This window comes from Megalopta genalis, chromosome 4 (assembly GCF_051020955.1).
Source record: "Megalopta genalis isolate 19385.01 chromosome 4, iyMegGena1_principal, whole genome shotgun sequence".
In the NCBI taxonomy this organism is placed as follows: domain Eukaryota; kingdom Metazoa; phylum Arthropoda; class Insecta; order Hymenoptera; family Halictidae; genus Megalopta; species Megalopta genalis.
Genome location: NC_135016.1, coordinates 16,769,656 through 16,787,553, shown reverse-complemented (window position 1 = coordinate 16,787,553; position 17,898 = coordinate 16,769,656). Strand labels below are relative to the sequence as shown.

Genomic DNA, 17,898 nt, shown 5'->3' with positions numbered 1-17,898 from the left:
ATAATGCGCCAGATAAGGCAGAAACAACACAAACACGCGGCAGAAACACGATAAAACCGTAAAATCTGGCAGAAAACATCGGAAGAATAGGCACGATTGTTTCGATGAAAATATATCGACGAAGTTTTATTTAAAAAACGAATATCTCTTCTCTATATTTGAGCCGTTTATTTTGAAAGTGGCATAAGTCACTTTACCGTAATGAAAAGTGCTGATTTTGTTCATGTTTGGGATTTTTTGGGGAAAAATGGGATTTTTTCATGTTTATACGAAATTATTTGTACCGAGAAAAATATCAGTATCCCGAGATAACAAATACAAGTAAATCTTCTCGAAAGTTAGCATCCATATTTCGAAACGTGTTAAAACGCAAACCCTTAAATGTATCGACTTAAAAACAAAGTGACTTATGCCACTTTCAAAATAAACGGCTCATTTGATAAAAAAATTTTCGGTAAAAGATTCCTCTTCGTCTGAAAAGCAGTCTGGACTTGGCGGTGTGTAAACTGGAAATAAATAGTTTTGGTCCGCTAAGGGTTAATAGTTGCATCGCGTAATAACGACGAATGCAATTTCGATGTATTTACCGCGTCGAGTCGCGGCAAATGCTCGATGTAGAAAATATAAATAGCTTCGAGATATCATCGAGATTAGCATACATGTTTGAAAATGTTCCAAAAGCGATTTATATTTATTTTTACATACAAGGAGATGCGTTCGATGTTCGAAAGCTCGATACTCGTACTCGGAGAAAGGTCGAAGCGCGATTTCCGTCGACTAAAACGCGAAACACGTCTTTGTTCACGAGATTCTGCACTCTTTCCAAGTTTCTGTAAAATGTAGTCGATTTTCTTTGGTCGGTTTCGAGCGGCCAACCCTGAAGCGTCTAATGCATCAAGCGGAACCTTGACGCGGCGTCGCCGCGAACGGACACCAACAAACGGTGTCTGTAATTTCCATGAAAACGCAGCCAGCACTATTTTCGCGGCGCGATACAAAGAATCTTTCTCTCGAGGCGAACCGATTGCCGACCACGTGCGTGGAATTTCGCAAACATGCGGGCGACGACGGGACCGCGGCGAACATAAACCGCGGATTGTTCCGATGCGTTTTCGCACGGCATGCATTTAGACAGGGCTTATGATATGTGCTCGGTTTTTTTTTCTTCGACGAGACGAGGCGAGGCGAGGCGACGCCGCGCGCGCACGATGGTACTTTAATAATCGCTCCGATGCATGGGAACAGAACAAAGGAGAAACTTGAGACCCAAGGTTGCAAATAATAAGGCCGACGAAGGATTTCTAATGAAGAAACTGAGATTTTCAAACTATCGTGGAACACCGAGGTGGCCGAGGGGACAGCTAATTATTTCTTACAATAGTATACGGGACGCTTGAAATGAAAACAGCTCGCACGTTTCATTCGGTAGACGCTGTCTACAATTGTGATTTGAAATAAAAAATACTATAAGTTAGAAAAATTATTTTATATTTACAGTTAATATATTATATATAAATATAATATATTAACTGTAAATATAAGATAATAAATGAAAATAATAATTATAATTATAATAATAATGCATTTATATATATATAATATATTAACTGTAAATATAAAATAATTTTTCTAACTTATAGTATTTTTATTTTATACGATAGAATGCATTTTATGCATATGAAATTAACTCTTGGGTTTCGTGCAACAGTTACACTCTTAACAATTTATTATATCTAAATTTTATTAATATAAAAATTATCATAGAACGTGCTGTAACAAATTTTGGTGGCGCCTCTGAGTCACCATTCTAGTGCAAATGATTAATTTTGCTTCGAACCGATGATTTTGCAGTATTAATATACCAGCTGGAATCGAACCGCGGCATTTCCGACGAGCGCGAAATAATATTTGTTCGATAAATGAGATATTATAATTACCCGGTTGAACAAACGAGCGTTGCGCGTACGCGTGGTTTATGTTTAGCAAATATTCCCATTCGCGTACTTTGTCCAAACGATACAGTATTATATCGAGCAATTTATTATCGTGCTTGGACGAAAAAAAAATTAAATTTCGACGACGCGTTTAAACCAGTTGCCGCGCCAAGGTGCAAAGTTTCGCCGGTTGTTCGATCTGTTCGAACAATTTGACGAGAAAAAGTTGGCGGTTCAAACCTGCCGGTGGTGTCATCTCATGGAAGAGACGAGCAACCGCGAGTCACGCTGGTAATGCAGAAATCTGGGAGCGATATTATAGGAACCTGCTACACCTGCAGCCGCGTGAACAAAGCGGATAAAGTCGGTGTGCTCGTTCGTTGGCAAGGAACCAAAGGGATCATTGACACTCCGCGGAGTCAATGTTCTTCGGAAACAACAACCATCGGTACTGCTAATGAGAGAGACAAACTTATTATATTTCGGTGCCTCTAATCCGTTTCACCCTTCTGGTCTTTAAACGATGCAAAATGTGTAAAATTATTATTTAATTCAAGGTGTTATTAGAAACAATTTAACGCTTGCTAAACAATTGGTACACAGTTTTCTAAAATTTCCTAGTTTTGTAACGTATTAACACGCGAAGCAATTTAACCGCAAATAGATTCGCGCAGCGTTTGCCATTGTCATTGCCATCATTGTCAACGTTTCTCGAAAATGTTAAAATTAAACGCTTACGAAGCATTAAAGATCGATGCCCGAACATTCTAAACGGTAAAACGTAAAACGAATCGTCGAACGAACGCGAATTTCACGGCTGCGATTGCCGCGTGCACGAATACCTAATTTCACCGGTTCCCACGGTCCTCTTATCGGAACCAACAAAGGTCCGCTTTTTCTTCAAATTCTCAACATTGTTCCCCCCGCTAACTATCGCGGCTAATATCCCGGCGATGTATCTTCGAAAGCAAATATAACGCGACCCGTCACGGGATCGGCGCGATCCTAATCGCCGGGCTGATTCCTAGAAAGATCGTATCGGCGAACGAAAATCGAGGGTGGCCGACCTGGACGGAACATTAATAACCCCGCTAATGGCCTTTTCGGGAATCACCGTGCGAGCTGTACGCGACTCGGCGGCCCGCGTTTCGACGAAGAAATATAACAAGGACTCGTCGCGCGACCCCTCCGCGCCCGAAATTCTTTTGGTTCTTTTCACCCCGCGGTCGCGACGTTCGACGAGGACGACGCTGGGCTCTGCGGTTTAACAAGTGGAACTTCGACCGGTCTCGTTTGTCGGACGATTAACGCTCCGACCGCAATTTAAAGAAAGAAATAAAACGGGCCAGCACGCGCGATCAAATTTTGCGCGACGAAAGGAAGCGCAAATTTCAGCCGTTTATTTCGGAAGTGGCATAAGTCGCTTTATCGTAATGAAAAGTGGTGATTTTTTTATTGTTTTTACGAAATTATTTATACTGAGAAAAATTTATACTTCTCGAAAGTTAGCATCCATATTTTTAAACGTGTTAATATATATATATATAATATATCTATATAATATAATAATATATAATATTTCGACTTAAAAACAAAGTGACTTATGCCACTTTCAAAATAAACGGCTCATTTATTCGGCCTCGCGAGAAGGACGGAACGCCGTTGCCAAAAACTTGGCAAAATGTAATAATATTCCGTGATTTTTGACGATCACAGAGGCGAGCTAAATGCGCGATTAAAAATAGCAACGTTCGCGTTTAGTTCGAACGCGAACTTTGCGCAAAATAAAAATTGTCTCTACCGATTGTAAAAATTTCCGCGATTTCTTTAACGTTTCGAATACGATGCTCCCAAATCCTCTTGATCCTTTTGGCGCTTTAAATTATACCCAGCCGGTCTAATTATCGCCGTCCGAAGCACCGCTTTTCGCGGTAAGAAGAAGCCTGCGACGAGATCGTTTCGTCGCGATCGAAGCGGAGAGAGCGCGGAACTCGATTAACATAATTTTCCGGAGCTCGTGTTCGACGGAGCGTTCGTCGAAGCGCCGCTTCGAGAAAGAGAGAATCGAATTCGGTGAGAAGATTCGAGCGATCGAACGACTCCGGGAATTTTCTGGGATAAGCTTCCGGCGCGAAACGCTGTTTCCCATCGCGCGAGTCATTTTTTTTGTCTCGGCGCGAACAGATGGTGCGCACGACCGTACGATTTCAATTTCACCCGAACCGGATCCGGAGCACGTGGCGACCCGGTACATGCACCGAGCGGAGAGAACGCGTCGCGCGGCCGTGGCTGCGGAACAGGGACCAGTTTCGGTAGCTACGCAACCGGAGAGAAATTAGCATCGTAGGACGCGGACGCGAGTGACAAATTTCCCCGCTTACATCTGTACGGAATACATAATGCGACCGGTGTGTGTGTGTGTGTGTGTGTGTGTGTGTGTGTGTGTGTGTGTGTCGCGGGAGGTGTTTGATCGATATTAAATGTTGTTCGTAATTCAACGCTTCCGGTCGCGGAACCCGCCGCTCCTCGAACCTTCGGGACCCTTGTTTCGGATTCGCAAACTTTCGAGACCGAACTGCTGGAAGTTCCTCGACTGCAAAATTTATAGCCGAAGTTGGCGTCGCGTTCGCGAACGGAAATTTCGGTTTTATTATCGCGGACTACGAGGAGCCGCCGAAAATGCTATGCAAGTATTCGACAGAATTTTTGCGTCGGATTTGTCTACGTTCGACGAACTGTTAAATATGTAATTGTTGCGCGAGCGAGTATATAGTATAGTATATATATATAATAGTATAATATACTATAGTGTATAGTATATAGTATAATTATATGTATACTATAATATATTATTATTATTATTATTATTATTATATATATAATAATAGTCTCCGACGAGTCGGTAGAACCGATTGAGACGTCTGTAGAAATCAGCACAATTTATTTCGTAACGTAAGAATAGAGAAGACCAGATTTGTTACAGCAACGTTGCACCTCGTTTTTGTAATCGTCGACAATCGGCAAGTGCAAAAACGAGCCGCGAGGCTCGAATAATCGCGTCTCCTCTCCCCGGATCGTCCCGAAGGACAATGAAGGAAAATTAGGGAGAATGCAGGGTATCGTGGCGTGGAAGAACGCGGCAACGATTCGGTGAAAAGTCGAGCGGACAAACGGAAGAAAGAATGCAACAAGAAGAGAGGAGAAAAGGCGAGTCCTCCGCCGGTCCATGGGGCTTTCGGATGGAAAAACGTGGCACGGTCGCGCAGAAGCGTAGAACGGGCACCACCGATGGCACAAATGGTCCGTATTTCAATAATGATAAATCACCGTGGTTCGATGCAACGACAGACGCGGCCGGTTTCGAGATCTCGCCGGGAGATACCCACCGTCAGGGGTCTATCTCGTGCCTTCCATCTTATGCGGTCCTGTCTCCTCGTGTATGCCCTACAGGACGCTTCAAAGGCAGCCCGTGACTTTCATCCGTGAAGGAATCCCTTTCAGCGGCGTGCCCTCGAAAACCCGCGTCCACCGATTTCGTGGATTCGACGCGTTCCACCTCTTCGTTCTATCGGACGCATCTCGACACCGCTCGTTTTTTAAAGGCCGAGCAACGCCGGCCCGACGATATTAACGCTTTGACAGGCTTTCTTCTCTACGCGGAAGATCGCTCGTAAGCCGAACGTCTCCGTTCGCGATCGCGCACCCTACCCCGACGACCAGTTCCACGATCTCGGGTCGTCGACCTCGTTGACGCAAGGAAATAAGGAAATACAGTAAATTCTCTGCAATTATCGCAGTCGTCGACGATCGGCGACTACGGTAACGTCTCCTTTACCGACGCTCGGATCGTCCACTAAAATGGAGAATTTAGGGAGAAGCGAGACGATTATTCGATCCGGTTCATTTTTACAGTCACGAATTGTCAACAACTATAAAAACGTGCTGCTGCAAGGCTCGAAGGTCGCTGCGTCGCTTTACAAAACTGGATGCAACTGATAAAAATATCAGACATTTGAATCAACTTGTAAGATCCGTTGCTTCGTTCGCGAAATAGATCTTATTCAGCTTCGATCGTACAAATAAATTTAACGATTGTACCTCTTGTTTTAAATTTTGACTCTTGCCTATCCGTACCGTACGAATACCGTGCTTCGATGCAGATTCGCATCATTATTCCTACGTGATAAAATGCATCGTTGAAGTTACGCTGCTCGGAAAATCGATTCGATGCATTAAACACGATCCGATATAAAAGCCCGGATAAAAAATTTTACTTTCGAACTAGCTCGAACCGTAACGAAGTTTCCACCATTCCGTCGAAACAATATTTCGCCCGGTTCTCCAATTGCGAGCATCGTGCCGGGAATAAATTCGGCCTTCGTTACGTAAAATACGCGGTCGTCTCACGCGAGCGGCACTGCCAGCGAACGCGTTAATATTTTCATTGTAGCCGGACAATGGGTTCGCTAATTTTGAGGTCCGATTAGTAGCGCCGAGCGAAGTTCGCCGTGCGCGGCCAGACCACGCGGCGGCGACGACGAGGACGCGCGAGAAACCGGGCAGAATCCGATCGACGTTTCAAAGACGCGCTTTCCGCCGCGAAACAGAATCGCGAATCGTTCTAATAATTTCGCGAGGACGGTTCGTTCGTCGCCGATGCGCCGCGCCAGCGCATGCCGCGCGCTCCCGCAGCGTGCTCGCGCGAACAAATCACTGGCGAGATAACTCCTACATGAAGATATTATGTCTTGATATATGCGCGGGTGGCGAAGAATTACTCGCGACACGGCGGACCGCGCGGTACACGAGCATCCCCGAGGTCCGCGTGTACCTTGCGATCGAAACGACGCCCTTTGCAGCGGCCAACTTCCATTTTCTACCGGCGCGGCGGCGGTGATTTTTCCGAACGGGTCGCAGTTATTGTCTTCGGCTACAAGGATCCGCGATCGCGCGCTCGACGATGACGGATAGGGGTGGATGGCTGTCGAGGAATCGTCGGAAGAGCGACGGAGACGCGGAGAAACAGCGCGGGTACAGCGCGGTGCATAACTTCGACACCGCGCGAAGGTTATATTATTTCGGGCTTTTCATCGTTCGTTTCTAGCTTCGATTCGCTGTCGGGATTTCGATGCTGGAATCCACCGTTTGCGAGCAATAACGAGCAATAAATTAGCCGTTTGAGCAAAAGCGGCGCGAGTCAATTTTTATACCAGGTTTGTTTAGTGTTATCGAATCGTATTTAACACTTTGCACTCGAGTGGCGAGTCCGAGGCGCCGCTGAAAATTGCTATATAATATTTATATACAGGGCGTCCCAAAAATGTCTCGCAATCCGAAAGTAGCGGGTTCCTCGGGTCATTTGTAGCAACTTTTTCCTTTACAAAAATGTTCTCCGAGGCACCGTTAACGAGTTATCAACGAAAAACAGCGACCAATGAGAGGCGAGCTCGGCTGGCGCGAGGCGACCGAGCCAATTAGCCGCACTCGATTCTTATTGGTCACTGTTTTTCGTTAATAACTCGTTGTTTTGAGGTTAAAACAGCTTCGAGTGCAAAGGGTTAATATATTATTTGATTTTTCTTTTCATTCGTCTTTCGTTTAACCTTCGTTCATCTTAAATTTAACTTCGTTTAATTCCACGAATTAACTTTTTGATTTACATCGACTTACACCGTTTCTGCTTTCGACGACTCGAATGACACTGCGGATTTCGCGCACTTATGACAAAACTCGGCATCGATCGAAGCGAAGTTCCACCAATGTATCAACAAGTGTACAGCTCCGCGTCATCGAATGGAAACTGTCCGAGGTTCTCTAACCTGTTTCGAAATTTGTGCTTCGACGAAAGTTTGATGCACAGACTCTCGACGCCGCTTCTACAATCGTTCCCATACGTATCAGCTGCAACGACCTATAATTATCTCTCCCCGGCGCCCTCGTTTTTCCCTCGGTGCCCCGGTTCAAAGAGCTTATATTCCTCGTAAAACAAACACCGCGAATTTTTACAGCACCGACTGCTCCCTGCGCGTTCGTCGACAGCTTCGGCCTGGTGTCCGCCTTTGCGAAACGATTCTTTCGACGGAACCGAAAGGATTGCCAGGGACGAGAACGAAGAGTGACGCGTTTTCGGGGGTTGAAAAGCGGCGAAGTCCGCGGGACATTTTCGCTGGGTTATTTATTCGTCATTGTTTAATTTATCTTTGATCGCGCATCGACGCCGGCTTCCACCTGGCGAACAGTTTTATCGGCATACCTGCGGCAAGTTCTTTTCTCCGTCCCCGCGTGCGCGCGCGAATTCGCGACCGCAAGCATTCCCGACGGTGTCGCGAAGATTTCGCGTGTCATCGTGAGTCGACCGGTCGGTTCGTCAAATGTTAACGCGTCAAACGTATCCCTCGACAACCCGACGAAACGAAAGGTTCTCTCTTCGCGATTTCCTCCACGGGGCTCTCTCTCTCTCTCTCTCTCTCTCTCTCTCTCTCTTTCTCTTTCTCTCCGCGCGTGTGTCGTACCATTTGAACGCACAAAAATATTCGCACCGATAGCACACGCAGATAGCAACCCCGGTGATTTAGCGTTTGTAGGATTTGTGGGTAACGAACCGAGACGCTGTTCGTGCTTGACATAATTCTTTACGGGGACCTTGCACAGTAATCGAGTAAACGAGATTTTATTAAGCCCGACTCTTTTGTTTCTTCGAACGAATGTAAAGCTTTTTATGGGCGCCGGGTTAGCTCGCGTGCCAAAGATTTTTACGGATAAACGTATACAGGGTGGGTCGTTCGGAAAAGGTCACCCGAATAACACGTTTGCCTTTAACAATAGGAAAGAAAGTCCCGGACAAGAGTCGCTCGGCTACGAGGGGCACATAATACGGTGGTAACAATTATGCGAGGGCTGGAGGCTCGTTAATATTCGCATACTCTTTAGCGGCGTTGGGCAGCGGTCGATTAAAATTTTTAACTCGTTTAAACGATCGACGAACACGATCGAAGATATCGATCGTTGAAACATACGATAACTGAAATCGGCGATTACTTAGTTGCCAACCCAATACGATGCTACGATTTTCGACAAAAAATCGTTCGATCCGTATCCTTTCGGTATCGAAAGGTGCAAGGATCGATGGGTTCGCTACAGTTCAGCGAAATGTGAGCGGGGCGAGAAAGACCGGGAGGAGACAGCTGGGTCAAGGATCAACGATCCGACGTGATCGATAAAATATGTGCGAATCGGTATTATCGCGGGTAGAACTCGATCCTATCGTCGGGCGTCGCGTATCGCGCGAGGACGACTCGAGACGTTCTCGTTCTCGACGCTCGTCGCGGTCGGGACGCTCGAACGAACGCTATCGCGCACCGCGCGAGTCCCGCCGCGGCAAAAATAACTCGCGATAATTGAATACTTTAAGTACATATTTATAGCAAAAGGTCGTTGGAAATCGAGCTTGTATCCGGGGAGACGATAAACGTGGGTGAAGGACGCGCTGGCCGGCTTGTCCCATTTCTGTGGGAAAACACGGGGAACGAGCGACGCGACGAACAACAACGAAGACTCGATAAAAATATCAACGTTCTTTCTCATCGAAAACCTGCAGAAACGAACAATCTTCGTAGCGTACGCTGCTGCGCGATACCGTTAACGGCGAATAAATCGCAGTCTTTCGACCTTTGACCGTTGCAAGGTCGTTGTCTCGCGAAGATACCGGCAATCTTCCGCGAGAGAATCGACGCGTTAACATCGAAAAGCATCGTTCCGACCGCCTCTCGCAACTTTCGCAAAAATCGTTGCGCGACGAACCTTCGGTTCCTCCGACGTCCGAACAAATTTGCCGAAGTTGACCGATTCGACGAATCCGCCTCGATTTCTCGTCGCGTCAGAACTTTCCATGGTTCGAGGCCGCGGAATCGTTCGACCACGTGGCACAATTTACGGCGATTCACGGGGAGACATCGAGCACGCCGAGGGGGGCCGCCGCCTCTGTCTCGCGGTTAGTCCGCGAAACCTGAAATCGCGGGCGAATTTAACGCCACATTCCCGGCCGGCCGTACAAAAACGCCTAGCAATTTGCGTTGGCAGAGACGTTGAATTAGCCGCCGTCCACGCACACGCGCGCCCGCGCGCGCGAGCACAAAGACACCGGCTGTCGACGGCGGACCGACGGAGCCGGATGCGTAGGTTACGCGTCCCTGACCTAGGACTTCTTGATATTGCGAAGGGGGAGAGAGAGAGAGAGAGAGGGAGGGTGCGGGAGGGACGCTGGCCAGAGGGAAAAAAAGAAAAGAAAAGGGAAGGGAAGGGCGGGGAAGAGGAACGCGGGCAACGGAACCGGCAAACGAGCGTGAAAGAACGGAGGGAAGCTCTCGAAGTTACGCATCGCCGCTGAAATCGCGGCAACAAAGCGCCGAGGACAAAAGAGCGATCGCGACAAAGTGTCCCGTCTCGTTAAGCGCGGAACAACGCGCGGCGATTTAGATCCTCGCTTCTCCGTCTCGCTCGCGACGGAAAGCCGAGCGGCCGCGTTCTTATTTAAATAGCACCCGCTGCGACGGCGCGACGCGCCGCGACGGCCCGCCTGGAAATATTGCGATGCGTCGACCGCGATAAAAATATCACCGAACGCTGCCAACATTGTTCTCACGGAGCCCCTCCTCCCCGACAAAGGAACCTGTTCCGGCAATCCGATTAAATTGTTGCCCATTCTGCTCGCGCGGAGCTTAGGATCCTTATCTCGCTTTCTTCCCGCTCTTTTTTCGGGGAACCCGTGTGGGCCGGTTTATTGGATTTTTACGGTGGTCGATCCGAATCGTTAACCCTTTGCGGCCCGAGTTGTTTCAACGTTGGAACTACTCGTTGTTCGATAACGACGAGAGGATTCGATGTACTCGAACTTTGCGCGATTTCTATTGTATTTAGTCTGCGAACTTTTATGCGAAATGAAACTTGTCCGCGTTGATCGCAAGATGCGGAAGCTGCGTAAACATTTGTTTCGTTTCTTAACACTTAGCCAACCGAACGGGGAGATCTCCCCGTTTTAAATACAGTCGGTGGACGACCGAATGGATGATTAATGAAAAATTAAAAATAACTGCTTAATTTTATTAAGATTTGCAAGAGGTACGAATGCTGAAGAAGCAATCGATGCCATATGAGTTTGCTTCGTAATTTTTGCTTAATCGAATGAAATATTTTAATTTTATGACAATTTTTTAGGATTCCAGCGCGGTCGTAGAAGCGTTAATAACGTTAACGAGTCGAAAATAATGCAGCCGTTCGTTTAAATTCTTCGAACGTCTCGGACGTTTTCCCAACAGAATTGCGAAAAATGAGTCACGCTCGTCCGGTTCGGGAACGACTCCGTTTCGAGCGAGTCCGCGAGGGTCGGGCAAGGTTTCGCGACGAGGATTCCGCATGCGGAAAGGGTTTCGCGCTGCGACGCCGTCGGTGGATCCGTCCAGAGCCGCCTTGCATGCGCCGTCTGGACGTTTCCGCGTCGATTCGTCGCGTCGAGGGAAAATCGCACAACCGCCGGCCTACGTGCTGAAAATCTGAATCGGTCGAGTCTGCTTGCCTCTCTCCCTCTCTCTCTCTCTCTCTCTCTCTCTCTCTCTCTCTCTATCGAGAGATATACTCTCTATACTCTCTCGATAGAGAGAGAGAAAGAGAGAGGGAGAGAGAGAGAGAGAAAGAGAAAGAGTGAGAGAGCGAAGGAGATCGAAGGAAAGAGAGAGAGGGAGGGAGTGAGCGAAGGAAAGAGAGAAAGAGAGAGAGCGAAGGAGATCGAAAGAGAGAGGAGAGAGAGCGCGAAGGAGATCGAAAGAGAGAGAGAGAGAGAGAGAGCGAAGGAGATCGAAGGAAAGAGAAGAAGAGGAGAGAGAGAGCCTGGGGCAGCGAGGATACGGCAGCGTTTAAAATCGAACGGAAATCCAGTCGAACCGTCTACCGCCATTGCAGCGGTTACTAATAATAGAGTAGATACTGGAAGGATAGAAATACGACTTCCTTCGCCACTCTGTACCCTTCTGCGTCCCAAGAATAACGGGCTCCGTTCGATACAACGGCGCAAACAGCGAAATAAGGGGTCAGGGGCAGCAACCTAATTCAAACATTAGATACAGCCTCGAGAGAGTGAGAGAGAGAGAGAGGGGACGAACCATCCCTCTCCGCATCCTTGCCGTAGCCCCGCCGTTTGCGAAAGGAGAGGCCGACGTGCTTCTCCTTGAAAAAAGAACAGCTATTATTAATAACAACGGTTGACCCTGACGCAAATGCGTCGGACTAACCCTTGCGGAATGAACTCCGCTCTCCATCTAGAAACCGTGGCAATACGGTTTTATCGCGGCAACCGGATACGAATTTATCGCTGTTCGGAAAAAAACGCGTCTTTAACCTGTTGGCTGATGCAACCACTTTCAAAAGTGCGAATAAAATTCGCGAATACACTTTACTTCGCACAACGAGTATACTCGTCGTAACCAACTACGGCAATGTCTCTCTAATTGACGCTCAGATTGCGCAGAAAAATGGACAATTTGTAAAGAGGAGGCACGATTATTCGAGCCTCGCGTCTCGTTTTTATAGTTGTTGGCAATCGGCGACTATAAAAAACGAGCCACAAGGCTCGAATAATCGTATCTCGTGTTCCCAAATTGTCCATTTTTATGCACGATCCAAACGTCAGTTAGGGAGACATTACTGTATCTAGCTTCGATCGAACCAGAGCTCGATAGGATTTTAGTAACAGCTCGTCGGTGTCTATTTTTTTCTTTTAAGAAACTTCAAACACGAGAGACGGATCTCCTAAATTTCCAACGCTGCGGCAAAGACCGACAGGAGACGACAAGCGCGAATTACTTTTTTGGAAAACGAATCGAAAGGTGTGCGACAGGCGATGGGGGCGGCCGAACATCGATCGGCGACACGGAACAAGCCGACGCTAACAAACTCGCCGACTAAAGTTTGCCCAACGGCAGGGACAATCAGCCTCGCAGTGGACCGTTTCAAAGTGAAACAGCAGAGAAAACACGGCTCGATAGTAAACACCCACGTTGCCGATCGAAAGCATCGAATCTCCTGCCGAACCGGAGTCTAAAAACTTTTTTCTCGAACAATGCCGTGGCAACGATATCGGCCGGGCCGATCGAAGGCAACTTTCACCGGAAGAGACGAGGTTCGTTTTCTTCGATCGAAAAGATCGACGAGGGTCCAACAATTGGAGTATATTCGATTTGCGCGTTCGGCGTCGATCCGGAAACTCGATACCCCGACAAGTTTCGAGGATAGTCCTCCCACGCGACGCACGCCCCGGCTTCGGAGACTGCGATCGCCTCGTTCTGTCTATTGCAAATCGAGTTAGCGAAAATTACGTGTTATTATTATAATCATATATATACTCATATATATAATCATATTTATATAATATAATATATATAATATAATATATATATATATATATATATATATATATATATATATATATTATATTATATATATATATTATTATATATTATATTATATAAATGTTATATTATATTATATTATATTATTTATATATATTATAATTACGTGTTATTGGACGCGTTTCTGTTCGCGCGCGACACGCGGGTCTCTTGTCGCTGCGAGGGCGAGCTCTGTTCGGTCGACGCACGGCAGCCAAGAGCGACGAGATCTTTGCCAAAAATAAAAATCAAAGCTGGATTCTGTCGGCGCATTCACCGTAGTCGGTTCGCGAGTCATCCGCGCGCGGGTATGCTCTCGTTGGCAGTCTTGGCTTCGACGGTCCAAAATGTTAAGGGTTCATTGTTACCAAAAATGTTTTCGTTGCACGCAACAAGTGGAGAAACGTGTTCGCGACCGAAATTACCGCGGGTTTCAGGATCAAAGTGTCCCCTTTGCTTGCAGCGAGCTTTTGAAATTCGAGCTGGAACTATCTGTCGCTGCTTCGTCGCAATTTCAACGACCCGAGCGCGCGTTTTCGTACGTCGTTATAGCAATCTGAACTTTTCCGAACGTAGGAGTTATCGACGGAAACCCAGCGTGCGGCTCGAAATATAAAATATTGTTGGAAATAAAACGATTCGACTTTGGTCGCCGATGGGTGGTAGCACAATTTCGACCGAGCTACTCCGGTGCGAGTTAAAAAGCCCGGGCTAGATCGATACCGGGCTGCGTCTACTGCAGCAATGCATAGATATACGCGCGTAGAACGTTGTCGGTCGTGGCATTCGCCTCTAAAAATGTTCGCGAATCGACCGGAAGCGCGTTACCCGCTACGACCGAGCGAACGACCGAACGCGAATTTTGCGCGTCGCGTTCGCGGCGAACGCGCCGTAAATAACGAATTTTCTGCGGATTAACCGGAGTCTTTCGCAACCGGCGACGATCCGAAATTCTGTAAATTTTTTATTCGTTCGAAGCGCGCCGCTTCGGCGCGAAGGAAATTCGAGTTTTTATATTTTATTTATTTATTTTTATTTTAACACGGAAGGCAACAAGACCGATTTTCGTCGACTGCATGCTTCGGACCGGCTATGAAATTTCTTCAAAGAAACATCCTCCTAGCTGCACGGCAGAGGCATCTCAATTTGCTTCTACCCGGTCGTTTCGACCCTTGCCGACTTCGTCCCGACAAAATTCGTTCGAGCTGTCCCTCGCTGCGACGAACGCGGCAATATGTCGCACAGAGGAGAAATTTATGAAAATTATTCTCCCATCCAAAGAACCCATAAATCAATTCTCCGCTGTTTTCCAGCTGCACGATAATAGCGTCGCAATTTCCTCCCACGTTCTCGTTTTTGGACTTGTCCCGAGTTCTTTGAGCGCCCTTTGATACCGCGAGCACGACAATGGGGTGCGCGAAAGACGATTTACGAAGGTTATTCTCGCATCTAAGGAACTCGTAAACCTATTGTCCGCTTTGTCCGCTCTCTATCTTCATTTTCCTCGAAATCTTTCTACTCCGCGCTACCGTAAATCTAAGATAAACATAGCTCGTAATTGCTTTCTAATTTTCCCTCGATCGTCCCGAGACTTTGCTCTTGCTGCAAACACCGTATCGCCATCGATACAGTCTGTTCTATAAAAACGACGCTTAGATAGAGATCGAATTTATCCGAATTCCGTGCCGCGTGTAAAAGTAATTATCGGAGCTTGCGTATTCGTTCCGGCAAGAACGCGATTCGTCGTCCGTTTTCTGCGCGCGAGAAAACGAAAAGAGCAGTCGCGAAACGCGAGATCGATCTCCATCGAGGAGAAAACCTACATAGGATGCGTTTCCACGAGAGATAACGACGTCGCAAAGGACGCCTCGGCTCGGTTCGATGCCATCGGGATCGAAAGTCTACGAGACGATAACGTACGTGATCCCGTTGGACGGTGACCCGGTCCTCGGGGACTTACCTCTTCAACGAAAGATCTCTGCTGCATATTGGTCCAGCACATTTTGCACGGGCACGCGTCCTTTTCCTTGAAACTGTCCGCTCTGTCCGCCCTGTCCGCCCTGTCTCTGTCTCTGGCGTTGAGCTGCGGCGGAGGCGGGGGCGGCGGCGGCACCGGCGGCGGCAAAGGGCTGGTCGCCACCTCGAGGCTATCCGAGCTCGAGTTGTGACGCCTGGGCGGCGTGATGTTCGTGACGTTCCCCTGGGAGAGTTGCTTCGCGTCGACCGATCTGGCGTGATCGTTGCCGGACTTGGAGTGGGACGGCGACAGGTAGACGTTCAGCATGCACTTGCTCTGCTGCGGCTGCTGCTGCTGTTGTTGCTGTTGCTGTTGCTGCGGCCGCAGAAAGTCGTCCAGAAGATAAAAGCTCTGCGCCCGGCTCGATCTGGTGGAGGTGACGCGGGTCTCGGCGCCGGTCTGCTCTTTGCAGACGGTCTCGCCGTTTCTCCTGCCGCGACACTCGTCCTCGAACTGGTGTCTGGCCTGCTGCAGGTGTCTCTCCTCCGGGTCCCGGTCCTCCGCGGCCTCCTGGTAGAGCCTGCGGCTGACCTTCGACCGGCCGGTCTGCCCGAACTCCCCGTTCTCCCTGTAAATGTCTCGGCTGACCCTGGAGACCCTCGCCGAGTAGGAGGTCGGCTGCTGCTGGTAGCGCGTCGACTTGCCGCTGTAACCGGAGCCGCGCAGATCCTCCCGGAAGTGCTCGCCGGCCTCGATCATCGAGACGCTCATGTTGTGGGACAGCGAGTGCTGGATGCCGTGCGAGCCGGTGCCCGTGGGAGCCCTCAGCAGGGCGCCCAGGGACCGCCACTTCCGGTCCTGCTGGCCCGTCGAGCTCGAGGACACCGAGGACCTGGTCCACTTCCTCTCGTTCCCCGAGGACGACGAGAGCGCGCCGTTCCCCACGGACCACTTCCGGTCGTTGGTCGGCGAGGTCACCGACGGCACCCACTTCCGGTCGTTCGACGGCGACGCCATCGAGGTGCTGGACCACTTCCTCTCGGAGACGGTGGCGGTCGAGGCGAGCGCCCGCTCCGAGCCGGTCAGCTGGTCCTCCCGCTGCCTGGCCTTCCACCAGGACGAGGTCGAGGTGAAGAGGATCAGCGCGCCTCTCAGCGGGTTCTGGTGGTGGTTCTTCGCGGAGCCGCCGGTCTTCGGCGAGTGCTCCCGGTCCTTGATCTTCAGCGAGCAGTCCCTGTAGTTCGAGTCGCACTCCCGGTCGCTGAACGCCGAGACATCGCGGTCCCAGAGGGCGGTCTTCTGCGCGGCTACTTCCTCCTCGTGGTAGAGGGTCGCGTTCGTGCTGCGCAGTCGCGGCCTGATCTTCACGAAACCGTAGTCGTTGCTGTCCTGAAGAGACTCCAACGCCTCGACCCGGTGCTGAACGGTCCCCGTCGACTGCTGCAACAACGACGTCTGCCCGGACGCGTACTGATGATGATGACCGCCGCCACCGCCGCCGCCGACGCCGCTCAGCTGCAGCCCGGGCTGCTGCAGCAACGTCGAGGTCCTGGCTCGGTGTCCCTCGCTGCTGGCCGTGCCACGCTGCAGACAAGAGAAGCTCGCCGAGTGTCGCAAGCTCGAGGGCGGGTTTCCCGGCTGACTCACGCCCAACATCTTCCTCCTCTCCTCTTCGACGCTGCTGCTGCTGCTGCTGCTGCTGCTGCTCTCACAGTCTTTCGATCTCTCCGGCTCCGGCTCCGGGTCGGCTCCGGCGAGCCAGCAACCCGGCTACGGAGGTTCCTCGGACGGCTCCTCGGGACGGATTCCACCGCCGCACTATCCGCGAGCTTTTAATCCGGCAGTGATCTCGGTCGATCCAGATCGCTCGGCAAACGACAAGCTCGCTTCCTGGGGTATGCTTCTTCTGCTCGCACTCTGCGCGATCCGCGGTCCGTTCTGCACATCCTCGATGCTTGACGCGTCAACTGGCAGCCTGTCGGCTACATCCTCCTCGATCGCGCTCGTGCCGTTCGTACCGTACGCTGACGGTTCGTACGAAATCTGGAACAGAAAGTAGGAACAGGATAGGGGCCAGCAACTCAAAAGAAAACGTTCGGCGGTAACAAATACGAAGCGTATCAAGCGTACCAAGCGTACGAAGCACGGCGGTGTCTCGGCGATCCTGGTTTCGGGCGGGCCGACTCGGCGGAATTTAGGCGAAGGGGAAATTATGATCTTGACGCGTTGCGGGGTGCCGCGCGATACCGCGAAGCGCGGGGTTGAGTAAACGTCGAAGTTACTTTTGATGGAAACGAGACGTTCCGATGATCGGGCTTTTTTACGTTGAAGCTGAAACGTTGCGGAAAAAGGTAGAATGTAGCGTGAACATTTTTCTTTAAGCTTGAAAATTTATGGCCAAATTGAAATATTCAACGAAATTGTGGTTTATGCGGTGCAAATGTACGATTGGTTCTTTTGCCTGCTGATTTTTTGACAAACTTCTGCGACCAGATTTGAAATCGGCGTGTCAAAATCTACGTGTCGTAAAAAGATGTACAGTAATGTCAAGGTTATATCGACGCTCGGA

The 17,898-nt window shown here is 49.2% G+C and overlaps 1 protein-coding gene across 3 annotated transcripts in view; it reads right to left on the bottom strand.

The window, feature by feature from the left end:
• Positions 1 to 17,898, bottom strand: part of LOC117221933 (uncharacterized) — a 328,669-nt gene that overhangs the window by 220,955 nt on the left and 89,816 nt on the right. For all 3 annotated transcript variants that reach the window (XM_033473283.2, XM_076520738.1, XM_033473284.2), the window contains exon 2: positions 15,333 to 17,372. In XM_033473283.2, coding sequence (XP_033329174.2) covers positions 15,333 to 16,985 — 1,653 coding nt within the window. In that variant the 5' untranslated portion in view covers positions 16,986 to 17,372. The remainder of the gene's footprint in view (positions 1 to 15,332; positions 17,373 to 17,898) is intronic.